At 39.1% G+C, this 12,857-nt stretch overlaps 1 protein-coding gene across 2 annotated transcripts; it reads left to right on the top strand.

Annotated features, from left to right (window-relative positions):
• The first annotated feature begins 1,787 nt into the window (after nucleotides 1–1,787).
• znf821 (zinc finger protein 821) lies at nucleotides 1,788–12,508 on the top strand. Of its 2 annotated transcripts, XM_079467974.1 has the most exons (7): nucleotides 1,788–2,007; nucleotides 2,111–2,228; nucleotides 6,942–7,073; nucleotides 7,530–7,642; nucleotides 9,498–9,596; nucleotides 10,081–10,244; nucleotides 10,321–12,508. In XM_079467974.1, exons 3-7 carry the CDS (start codon nucleotides 6,989–6,991, stop codon nucleotides 11,108–11,110), a joined length of 1,251 nt encoding a protein of 416 aa, XP_079324100.1. In that variant the 5' UTR covers nucleotides 1,788–2,007; nucleotides 2,111–2,228; nucleotides 6,942–6,988; the 3' UTR covers nucleotides 11,111–12,508. The 2 variants fall into 2 exon arrangements, with proteins under 2 accessions (XP_079324100.1, XP_079324099.1); XM_079467973.1 differs by having other exon boundaries at nucleotides 1,788–2,215; nucleotides 10,321–12,506.
• Nucleotides 12,509–12,857: the final 349 nt, after the last annotated feature.

The following is a 12,857-nucleotide window of genomic DNA, read 5'->3' as shown; positions in this document are numbered from 1 at the left end:
GACGTCAGCTTGTTATATTGTGGCACTTCCTTTGGGAGTCACTCAACTGGTTCTCGTTTGTATGTCAGGTGTCGTTCGATCGACCTGAGGAGTATTTTGTGGTGAAGTTTGGCTATTGAGGTTTGCAAATCAGTGTGTTAATGATCTGGTGTCCTTCTAGAATACATCAAGATTTAGAAATCCAAGATTTGATACCACAGTGCAGAGACAAGAACAAAAAGAGCATCAAAATACATTCTTAGGCTTTTTGAAATAAAGGTTCATTCACATTGTTGGAGTATAATTATATAATATAAAGAGCAATGGTTCTTACAGACGGATTTTATTTATACACAATATTGCTATTATTATTATTATTATTATTATTAGTTTTTATCTTATTGAAGTTACTAGTTCACGTGTTAGTCATGTCATCGTCATCTTTGTAAGCCTTTGGTTAACTGGGTCAAACAAGTGATGACAATGGAGGCCTCTAGTGAACATATTATCACACTTTTTATTAGATAGTTTTAGCATATTTCCTTGGTTAATGCTCACAAGGCGCCACTGGTGTCTAGCACTGGGGCATATTTTACATGAGTTTAAAACTAGGTGGATGGAGTGCCATTAACCAACACCCAGTCATTGTCCTCATTGTTTCAGTTGTTCGATTATTAACTTTTCTATGAAGTCTAAAAGCACACCCCTGCCATATCTATCTATACTAACAAAAAAAACAGAAATGCAAGAATTGCTTTTGCTTTTCAATAACAGTGTGTCAAATGCCATAGCAATTAATGTGTTGTTTTGCATCTGTCATAGTCCAACCTATCTTTTATATTACTGTTATACTTGGGTGATTTGGGAGATGCATAATTAGGTCTAAAAATAGTCTTGAGTATGATGCTCTCATTGTGATCAATGCCGTTCAATCCGGTCCGTCTACGTTGTCTGACCTGGGATCAAAACGAAGACAAATGCATCCATACAATTTGAAAAACTACAAACCAGACAGATGTGTAGCCTATGTAAAATTAATAAAATCAGTATTTTATTTTTGGCCTCCACATATTTCACAATGTGTCTCGTTGTTTCCTTTATAAACCAAACTGGCTCAGTATATCGAGATAATACATGGTAGGAGTACAAGAGATACAAAAGGGGACGGGCGGATGCATATCATACAGGAAGATATCATATATAGATCAGGTGGTCAGGGGTGAAGTGCGCATGCCCAGTGGAGGTATCTTTATCCCTTCTGGCCAAAACCATGCTGTAGTGCAGTTCACAACCTAGTGATGATCCGATTAAACTGTGTTATTTACTAAACAAGTATGTGTGTATTACTGTCAATATTTAGAAAATAATCCATTGTTATTATTGTTGTGATCACATCTAAATTAAATATAATATATTTACGACGAGTTTAAATAAAGAGCGACAGCGTACATTTGGTTTAAAAACCTTGTATCCTTAATATTTTGTATTTATAAATATTGTTTTATGTTTATTTCAGGTATTTAAGACAGGTGTTTACACTACTGTACAAGCTCACGTCATGAGTTAACACGAAGAGCGGAAGAAGTATGGAAATGAGAAGATATTCTGCGATGGTTTGTGTAGGCCTACATGTGAAGTACTTATAAAAAATGTCTATAAGTGTTGAAATGACCCAAAACAAACGAAAAACATAATTGAGATTCCGCTGTTTTTAATGGGTAAATTCGTTTTTGATCCGCCGAGCGCCCCCTGCAGGCACAATAGTGTGTCACACATTGGCAAAACGGACTTTCTTTCCGCGTCAATGCATCGCTTGAAATGCATGTCGGCAGCGTCTCCGCAGTGTCCGGCTACTGTCGCAGGTTTTAACATCAACTCCGCGCATCCTACTTCGATTCTCATGTTTGGAAACACACATCTATCGACATGAATGCGATTTCATCGCCGACTGAGCCCATCATGTCCGTTTACGCAATATTACTCCGTTCCTAAACGATGAGTCAAATGATCACAGTTGCACCGGCCAATGTAACGTTAGCCGTCTTTCGGTTCTTTCAGCTTTCAGCATTTTTGGTTACGGAATTGCACATTTCTCCGAAGAGGCTTTAATATTTTTTCCTCCGGATTAAAGGCATCTTCACGTCGGTCGGATCGTGGAAGAGGTTCGACTCTTTTCATTCGGGAGTGGGGTTTAATATGTCAAGACGAAAACAGACCAACCCTTTCAAAGTGAATTGTAGGTATCTCAGGTATTGTAAACACTTTTAATTCATCAGTTCTCGTTAAATAGCCTTTTTCTAGACTTAAATGAGAACATTGTGGCGTTTGTGTTGTGGAAGAAGTGTTACATCCGCATTACACTGAACGATGCAACAGCCAAAGGCCAGGCTTTCACAAACTATCTTATTTAAAGCTCCGTGAAGATCTTCAGATTATGACAAACCCATGAAATATGCGTGATGGTGCACGAAACCTGGTACCCCCATGAAGCCACGAAGATGTGTTTGTTGTATTTCTGTTGATGCGATTAACGTTTATGAACTGATTCTCACAAAACACTTTCCTGGAAAGCCCATGTATGCAGAATGATAAAATATACATAGCATTTATTTATAATATTGCATATCATGCTATATTGCACTTGGTTTGCATTAAATAGTCTCACTGAAAATAGTGTACCTTTATTTTAACTGGATTATATGCATGTGTATTGTGGGATGTTATCCCGATATATCACTGGCCATGTCTGTATAGAAGTATATAGAGAAATTAAGTGAATTAGTGTGCCGAGAAGTTTTAATATCCCCAGGACAACATCGAGTTTATGATCATAGTCAGCAACACCAGAAAGGTAAACTTGTGTGTTTTTGTTAAAGATGAACCAGCTTTGACTTGCATTCGCCAACGAGATCTGTGTTGGCTCTTTTACTTTACCTTTTAAAGCTCAAGCCTGTCATTTTTGACTACAGTTAAATAGTACGTAATAATTATTGAGTGCATATTCGAATAAGTGAGTAATATTTTGATGATCGAGTTATCAGGGTAGACCAAGGCAACATTGACATCACATACAAAAAATGGAAATGTCATCGTACTTTATTACATAATATCACACAGTTGATGTGAAACCGCAAACAATACATTTTCAATAACATTTGATGTAGTTAAAACACAGAATTCATCTACTTTCCATTAATTGTCCACTAATAGACATTTAGGTGGTACAAACCCTTGTCTGTGCACTGCCGTGCCTCGTACAATTTCCGAGTCTTCTGCAAATAACAATTTACATTTATTCATTTGGTAGACGCGTTTATCCAAAGCAACTTACAAGTAGGAGAGCGTATAAACATTTTGTCAACACGCTAACCATACGGTGGAGGATTAAAGCTGTAGTAAGCAAAGGAGAGAATGAACAAACAAGATTTATTTTTTAGACCCAAGACGTGTCATCAAGAATTAAAGAAATCGTGATTGAATTAAAGAAATCGTGACAGGCCTAAAAATCATATAATAATGGCATGTAACAAAGGAAACACAAGTAACATCAAACATTTGTAAACATTTTGTAAAATGGGCTGTCTCTCTGGCTTCACACAATTTATGAAAATTTTGGTCTTGGTTTCCCGAAACCTCCGTATCACTACGTCGTTCTTAAGAATATATCGCTACCACTCTTAAGGTATGACTTGAGAATGACGTAGCGTTAGGAAGGTTTCGGGATACCCAGCCCTGGAAATATCTGAACCCTTTTGAACTGGTGATTTCCAGGCCTGTTTTAGCATTTTGTTATTTTTCTTGGCTCTAAAATATTATATTTAATGGGCTTTGGAAATGATCCGTTTGTGCTCATGATATTTAAATAAACATCTTTTATCCAGGAATGGAAATGTCATTGAAATGTATTGAAGGGGTGAGAATCCTGTGGTTGTGGCTAGTTGCATATTGTCAACGGTACCTTTGAATTATAAAGAAACTTTTTTGTGTTACTATAATATTTTTGTGGTTTATTGTAATATTGGTGGTAACTGACTAAAGACTAGAAATTTCTTTACAGGAAAGTTTTTTTCTTGCTATTCCAAATGCATATAAACATGATTGATATATGCTTCCAGTGGCTCAGTGGTTAGAGCATGGCGCAAGCAACGCCAAGGTCATGGGTTTGATCCCTGGGGATTGCATATACTCAGATACAATGTATAGTATAATGCGATGTAAGTCGCTTTGCATAAAAGCGTCTGCCAAATGCGTAAATGTAAATTACTTTATGGTCCAACAGTTCAACATCTGGGAAGGTACTGTAATGAAAAGTTACATTACATATTTTGTTCTGTTGAACGGGTCATATTATTTATCATTTTGGTTTATCATTGTACAGTATTGTTCTTTGGGAAAGGGGCTTTTGCAGTTTCTCGATGGGAAAGTATATCACAGATCTTGTTCCCCCATCATGCCTGGAGTACTCCTTCTCTCAAAGTCTGGCTTTAGCTGATGTGATTATTCCACCAGCCCAAGAAAACAAACAAGGCACTGAGATGGGTTGCGTGAAGCCTAGTCCTCTCCATCGTTTCCGTGCTGTTTTTACAGTCTCTCCATTTCAATGTTCTTTTATAGAGTCTTGGCTGGGAATTATAAAGGTTGCGGGAGAAGTATGGCTCGATTTCAGGAGCACTTTCATTGTTGCCTATTCCAGTTAAGTTTTGTCTGTTGTGTTCCCACCCCCTCCACTGACTTTACCCTTTCTCTCATGTCCGTTGCCTGATGAGTTTGTCTCTTTGTCTGGATTCAGACAGACACTGCGTCACCTTCTGCCTACAGACACACAGACTCTGAGATAACATCACAGTGGCACGGATGAGGGGGGGGGTGAGGGTGGATAGACAGGAGAAGATGGAGGGAGGGTGGAGAGAGACAGATGCACAGACAGAACCGGCAATGGGGGATGGGGAACTCTCTTCCATCAATCACAAACTGACTGCTATAGAGCTAGCTGTTCCCTCTTTCCTCATTCAAATGTTCTGCATTTGTAGATGGATCCAAACACGTTTCGGACGTCAATTTGAGACTGTCCAGAGTACGCTGTCAAAGTCCAACTCTTGATACCCTCTGCAGGGAAAGGGCGCTCTAGACAACCATTGGTGACTAGAGGTAAAATATTTGATCCCTTGGCCTTTTCCGAAGGGTAAACACCATGTGGTGGAGGCATTCCTAAAAGGTCTAACCTCAAAAAGGGATTGAAGCATCAAAACTACATGACACGATCAAAACCCAGTTCTAATCCAGTTTGATCTTTGGCATTTATTGTTTCACAACCTCATATATTGCTATTCTTGAGCTAAGGCATGCGTCAATGTTATTATTACAACATTATATGCTATTATTAGTGCCCTTGTACCTCAATTCGCTGTTGTGGTTGTGGGTTCGATCCCTAGGAAATGTGTAATAATGTAATAATACAGAAATAATGAATACCTTGAAAGTCACTTCGGATAACAGTGTATCCATTTCCATATCTAGGATCATAATATCAGTGAATCTCTTGGAGCTCTCTATTAAGCAACCATCTGGCAACACCCTAGCAACCACAGAGCAACACCATGGCAACCTCACAAAACATCCATAGCAGTGTGATGGCAAGCACCTCTCACATGTGCTTCAGAAAGGGATTGACATGAATGTTACTCGTGACAGTTATAGTAGATCATTATAAGCTTCGCAGAAAGTGTTTGGTGGATGGCTGGAATGGAGTAATGGGACGCATGCTGAGAGGGAGGACAGAGGGAAGAGCAGATCTGTGTGGGTGTAGGGAGGGTTTGTAGAGGAGAAGATTCTCACATTAGCAGCACGGACCCTCCGTGAAGGAGGAAGGCGGTTTCCTCTGGGATTGCGGTGTATGTTGTTTGCGGTGTGATGTGGGGGGTTGGTGATTGTGAGGTGGTGTATGCACGGATGCATGCTTATGGCGTATGATAAGAATGGTTTGATGTGGTGTTTGAATTGTTTACTCACCCTCTTATCAGCAACACAATGTTGTGGGTTTGATTCTCGGGGGAATACATACTGATGAACTGTACAGCTGCAGAAACAATTGAGAGACCATTCAAAATGTTCATCTGAATCAGCATTTCTAGATGTTTTGTGGCCATTCCTGTGTCAAAACTCAGGAGTGACATAAAGTCAAACAACAGCAATGCGAAAGACTGAATGCATGAGATGATGAATGAAAGTTTTTTTTATTTTTCCTAAATACACGTACAAACATGTTGTATTACTTAGACGTGAATATGAACTTGTTGTCTTTGCAGTATTTGAGCAATCTTTTCTGTTATTTTGACCCGTTTCTCCAGTAAATCCAAATAGAAAACATATTTTCATTTGAAATTTAGGAGAAATATTGTTACTAGTTCACAGATTAAAAACCAAATGGTCTCTTAATTTAGACAGCTGTATATTCTAGTCAATTTGGATAAAAGCGTCTGCCAAATTTGTAAATGTAAAAAAAATGATGTTGAGTGAGAAAATAAATAAAAAAGGAACAGTTCTGCAAATTTTAAGTCTACATTATTGTGAGGATGGCTTCTTGATGTGGACTGCAAGAATTCGCACTCGTGTATGTAAAAACTTTTGTTTTGTTATTGTTTTTGGTAAAAACCATGTCAACCCCATATCGAGCTATATTCCCTTTAGTTTGTATTACATGATCTAATTCGGTTTGCTTTTTTGCATAAATAGAAATATCTAAATATATGTTGCCTGTTAAAAAAGTGGTCACTAAAGCTGGACAAACCTCACTGTTACATCACTACGACTATCAATTCTACCCAATTTGGGTTATGGGTTAAACACACCAAGTGTGACTTTGTCCTCAGATTGCAAAATGTAAAAATGCAAATCTCTTTTAAAAAATGGTTTAGTATAACATTGTAAGTACACATTCTCAGACACTGTTGCTTTACTTGCAGGGTCTTTTCCCACAACTGGGTTCTCTGGCCCTCAGCACGCTTTTGAGATGGATGCTAGAAATGACTTCATTGTGGATGGCGAATGCCATAGCAACAACTCGCAGGATCCTGAAGAGCAAGATAGCACAAGTGGTGAGCTACACAGATTTACTGCAGATCAATTGCTATAACAGTGCTAAGGTCACGGTCACAGGTTCAATCGCCATGGAGAACATGCACTAAATATGTTAAGTTTAAAGGTACAGGTCACCCAAAAGTAAAAATTCGGTCATCATTTACCCACCCTTGAGTAACTGTATCAATGTCTTTGTTCTGATAAACACAGAGAAGAGCTTGGTTACAAGCATTCTTCCAAATATATTTTTCTGTGTTCATCAGAACAAAAACATTTACACAACTTGATGGTAAGAAAATGACTTTTCATTTTAAAAGTCACTTTTGATAAAGTGCTAAATGCAAAAAATCATATTATTGTTCATTGCTCATAAAATAATACACATTTTCCATTCAGTGTGAAGACTTAAAAGCAGAGACATAATGTGGCCTTTGACGAAGCTTTCAATAAAGTTTTTTTTTTCAATCTTCCAGACGACGGTGACAGTGATTTTGACAAAGACGACGACTCAAATGGCTCTGCGGATGACAGCATGACGAGTAATAAGAGCAGCCAGTGGTGCGTACAGCAGGAGGATGTCAAAGAGGCGAGTATTATAGATCTAATGCGGAAAAGAGTTCAGTTTGTTATTACCTTGAGATCTTTATCACTGCAAATAACATTACAAAAACAATTTCCAATGAATCACTTTTTGTTTAAGCTACTGCTGCATTTACATAAAGATTTTTTAAAGATACGTTTTTTGTAGCACATTGCAGAATGCAAGAACACGCTAAAGCTTTTGCACGGCACTGTACATGATTTACCATCTTATTTATAATCCTCTAACTTTTTTTGCTGTGAAGATGATCTAAGAGCTCGTTTTTCATCACACATCAGCAATTTTTGTCATCTTTAAGAGGCTCCAGAGAACTATGGTGATTATGTAAAGTGACTCATAACTCTATAGCAACCCTGTTGACACGACAGTTGGAGTGAGTCATGAGAGCTTATGCATTCATATGTCTGCTGCACTGATGCATCAGTCATCCACGGCTACAGCCCTCAGAATCGTCACCTGTGATGAGTCAAACACTAGATAAGTGTTAACCTAAAAACACTAAAGCCGCTTTGGTTTTTCCCATCCTCATGTGATTCCAAATCTGTATGACATTCTTTCATCTGTGGAATACAAAAGAAGACACTTTGGAAGAATTCTACTGCTACTTATCTATTTTCAGGACTTTGTTTGTGTGCTATATTTAGGACATACAGATGCTTAGTATGAGGAACAGGCTGATTTAAGGCTGATAATCATTTCCTGATCATTGAGTGAAAACTCAAGAATTTTGTGGACAAACCATTCAAATCATTTTAAGAACTATTTAATGGTGTTTTGCATCTTCTCTATAAGAATATGAACATTCTCATAGTTGACTCGCCTGAATGCCATCCCAGATGTATATCACTACCTTTTTTTAATAAAAATATCTGTTACTTCATGTACATGTAAAGTTCCTTAACCAACATTAATGTAATAAAAAAATAATGAATGTCTTATCAAAAACTAAAACCAAAACAAACATGAACTGCACGCAGTAAGTCAAACTAAGTCATATGTCTTTGTTTTGTTGGCAATCTGCGTGTATGTGCATATTGTACAGAATACGAAGGGATTAATGTGGAAATGTGCTTGCTCGTGCTGTATTTCCATCCCAATCTCCCCACTAGTCCCACCTCTAGCAGCTCCTGCTTTTCCGGAAATAGTCGTAAAGCTGTATCTCTCTTTTATGAATTTAATCAAACGTAATACTCTTCAAAGATACGACATATGCAATACTACTGTATAGACACTCAAGATTAATATGAGATTGGCAGAAACTGCCTGTGATACGGGATCTTTAAATAAGGTGTCATGTCAATAACTTGAATAATGTTGAAATGTCATATGACAATATTCAAAAGGCATGTAAGAAACAATACGATTTCAGGTGATCAATGATCGCGCCATATTTTAATTTACTTCACTTATGAGTCTCAATTTTGCTAAATAAACTCAAAATATTGAAAGTTTTCTCTACACGCATCGTTTTATTTCAAAAGACATTTATTAATCCGCTAGCGTCATTTAGATTACTTTAATGATGGATGGCTGTCGTTTTCAACAAGTTGGCATATAAGAAATTACAGATATATTTTTATATAAAATAATTTTCAATTGTGTTCAGCTGAAGAAAGAAAGTTGTTTACATGTGGGATGGCATGTGAAATTATGAATGAGAATAGTACACTTGAAATTAACATTAAAGGAATAGTTCACCCAAAGAATGGCCCCCATTGAGTAATTATATGAACTTGGGTCACTTAACACTTCTTATTTTCAGGCTGTAGGTTTTGATACTTTTGAGCTTGACCAACGTTTCCTATTGTTTGTTTGTTTGTTTGTCTGTTGTGTATATTAGGAGTGTGAGGAAGGCACAGACCAAGGGAGCAGTTATGTATGTCCTCTGTGTCCCCTGGAGTTCAGTAGTCCAGAGCAGCTCATCTCACACGTCTACCAGGTGAGGACACTTACAATACCAAAACCTCTTTTTTTATTCACAGTCATTTCTACATTTTTGAATCTAAGGCAACACAGACTTGCGTCTCAGTAACTGTTTAGTCAGTAGCCAATATATTATCAAATCACTTTTATTGACACTTAACCAACAGCATGTGTGCCATGGTGAATAAAAATAATTCACTCACCCTCGTTTCATTCAAAACCTACTTTTGCGGTCTACAAAAGAAAGCGTCATATACAGGTTTTGAAGGACTTGAGGGTAAATAAATGCAATGACTTTCTTAGGTAAATTATCCCTTTAAGGGCTTATACAAGTCTTAAAATCATGACTGAGCCAGAGATGTAAACTAACGTTCAATGGGCCTGAACAATCAACAAAACCTGAACACAATATATGGAAATATGGAAATTGGACAATATATGGAAATATGGAAATTGTCTTTCCGTTTGAAGTATAAAATCTCTTTGTTTCATGTGAACAGCACACATCAGTGGGTGGCAGTAAGAGTTTCATCTGTCCTGTTTGTGGACGAGCTCTCAGCTCTCCGGGCTCTCTCGGTCGCCATCTTCTCATCCACTCAGAAGACCGCCTGTCCAACTGTGCAATATGTGGTGCCCACTTCACAGACACCAACAACTTCAACAGGTCGGCTCATTACTCAAAACATACATTTATGTTTTTAAAGAATTGATGCTCTAACCTTTTTTGTTTGAAACTGTAGGGAAAAGTTGAAAGAGTTTCTCAACACGAGTAGTATGGAGATCAACAGCAACAGTGAGGCCTGCTCGGTGCCCAACTCTCTACCCAGAAGTCCCATGACTACCCCCAGCACCAATCCTGGTCCCACGTTGAACTCACTCCCAGACGGCCTCCTCTCATCTGGACCTCCTCTTCCTTCCCTGTCCGACAGCAGCCTTTCACCCGTCAGCCCCTCCAACACAGGTCTGCCCCCTCTTACGGACCTTCTAAACCCGATGCCCGTGTATCCTGCGGGTGTTCTGTTAGTCTGCAACAGCTGCATAGCCTACCAGCAACTCGTAGACGCCCAGTCGCCCACCATGAGAAAATGGACGGTCCGTAGAAAGAACGAGCCTGTGCAAATGAGGGAACAGCGATTGGAACGTGAGCGCACGGCGAAAAAGACCAAACGGGCTTGCGAGAGCGCAGAGGAGCGCGAGATGCGGCGTTTGCGAGACCGCGAGGCAAAACGAATGCAAAGGATGCAGGAGACGGACGAACAGCGAGCCCGCCGTCTACAGCGAGACCGGGAGGCCATGCGACTCAAAAGGGCCAACGAGACGCCTGAGAAGAGACAGGCACGGTTGATTCGCGAAAGGGAGGCTAAGAGGCTAAAGCGACGTCTGGAGAAAATCGACCCGTCGTTGAGAAACCAGATCGAACATGACCCGGCAGCAATGGCGGCTCTGACCGCCGATATGAATCTGTTTCAGTATTCCTTCCCCATGTCTGTTTCCAATATGGATAATGGGTTGTTTATGAAACTTCCATAGTGAGCACTGTTTTTGCGTTCTTAAAACAAAGCATGGATGTAACTGTTATGTTCTTTGCGGGTGTTCACACTGAAAGCGGTTTGCGATGAATCGTTGTGAAGTCATTTCGTTTTCAAAGGGTTGACAACATAAAACCAAGGATTTGTTGGTGGTACAAGGGCGGAGAAGTTCACTGGATTTTAAAACAGTTGTTTACTGAAGAACATCTAATAAGAACCAAGAGTCCGACCACTTGCTAAGCTCCATTCAGTGTGACTGCACCTTAATGGATTTTTGTAACATAAAATTCAAAAACATTCACGAAAGACTCTTTAATGTCTGTAGGCATGTTTTGGAGATTCCTCTTCTCCATTTTTATGACTCACACTTGTATTTATCTTCAGAGTGGTTAGACGTTTCCATGATGTGCTCCTCTGGTCGCTCAAGGACCTCAGAGTGAGCTCTACACTCCATATTTTGTTCAAATCGCCAGTCTGAAAAATTTGAGTTTACCCGTTCACCTCCCAGAACCTGAGATTGGGTTACTGGCTAGCTCATATTCACAGAACCAACTACCTCACCATGGGCTCTCTGCATGGCCTCAAACATTGACTGGATGTCCCTTATGCCAACGCATACAATATTTATATTCTCTGTCCTGCAACACTTTAGTTTCATGCAATGGCACTTCATAGCCAAGACTTTCCCAAATGGTCTTGAACACATGTATAGTTAGCCAGCATTTAGACCGGCATTCATTAACACCACCTTTTTGTTCACTATGCACTGTCTCTGAACAGTCTTTCCAAACCTGCACTGGTGACTACCAGTAGACTACCATCCACCTTTTAGAGAAGATGACTCTGAAGGCCTTTAGGGGAGACATTGCCCTTTTAAAAAGAAGACGTTCATTTGTTTAAAAGCACATCTAGACACGCTTCTCTATCCTCCCAAAGGCTTTATACTACACACAGGTTTGCGCTGGCACTCAGGGATGGTGAGGATCACCTGTATCTTCATGGCCCGAGAACATGAAATAGAAGACCTCCTCTTTTTCTTAAATCATCTTAAAGATCAGGACACACTGCCTCACCTTTAATGGTCACGTTGGCCGGTTTCTTTCCTTTAGTACATTTTTTCCACTCAATCTCATCATTCAATCTCTTCAGCTGAGCCGAGACGTGAGTATGGATGTTACACGATTGTGTCTCAACTAACCAACCAATATTCTCATCTGCTGCTGTCATTGTACTGTATAATGTGTATGTTACCTCTTTTAACCAGTGCGGTTGGGCGCTGGGACCGGAAATGCTTACAGCAACAATACAAAGTGTTTAAAAATGCGTTAAAATGTTGCCTTTGTCACTGGAAAGTTGTGCTATGGTTTTATATTTAAATACAGGTATGATTTGCTGTTTCTGACATGTGCAATGATGTAAAGGTTTAAAGGGATAGTTCACCCAAAAATGAAAATGTATTCACCATTTATATCACTACTCTAGGTAGTTTCAAACCTGTTTAAATATCTTTCTTCTGTTGAACACAAAGAAAAATAGACTTCCGGGACATCGTCAATGATCATCAGTGGCAGTCAAGGAGTCAGAAGCGAAAATTGCTAACATTGTACATCAGAACAAAGTTAAGCACAAACAATGAAACAATCGGGAGAAAGTCATACAGGATTAATTCCCTCCTATATAGAGCAATGATGCTATGTGTGTTAAAGAATGAAGAAGGCAGATCCGTTTCAAATTTATAAAACTCGTTT

Source organism: Barbatula barbatula (assembly GCF_947034865.1).
Source record: "Barbatula barbatula genome assembly, chromosome: 1".
In the NCBI taxonomy this organism is placed as follows: domain Eukaryota; kingdom Metazoa; phylum Chordata; class Actinopteri; order Cypriniformes; family Nemacheilidae; genus Barbatula; species Barbatula barbatula.
The sequence above is the reverse complement of the archived record's forward strand: the minus strand, read 5'-3'. Positions and strand labels throughout refer to the sequence as shown.

Excerpts from the sequence above, each read along its gene's own strand:
- znf821 (XM_079467973.1), top strand. The coding sequence starts at position 2,176 with ATGTCAAGACGAAAACAGACCAACCCTTTCAAAGTGAATT. Across the intron at positions 2,216-6,941 it reads CAACCCTTTCAAAGTGAATT|GGTCTTTTCCCACAACTGGG; the intron begins GTAGGTATCTCA and ends CTTTACTTGCAG. Across the intron at positions 9,597-10,080 it reads TCATCTCACACGTCTACCAG|CACACATCAGTGGGTGGCAG; the intron begins GTGAGGACACTT and ends TCATGTGAACAG.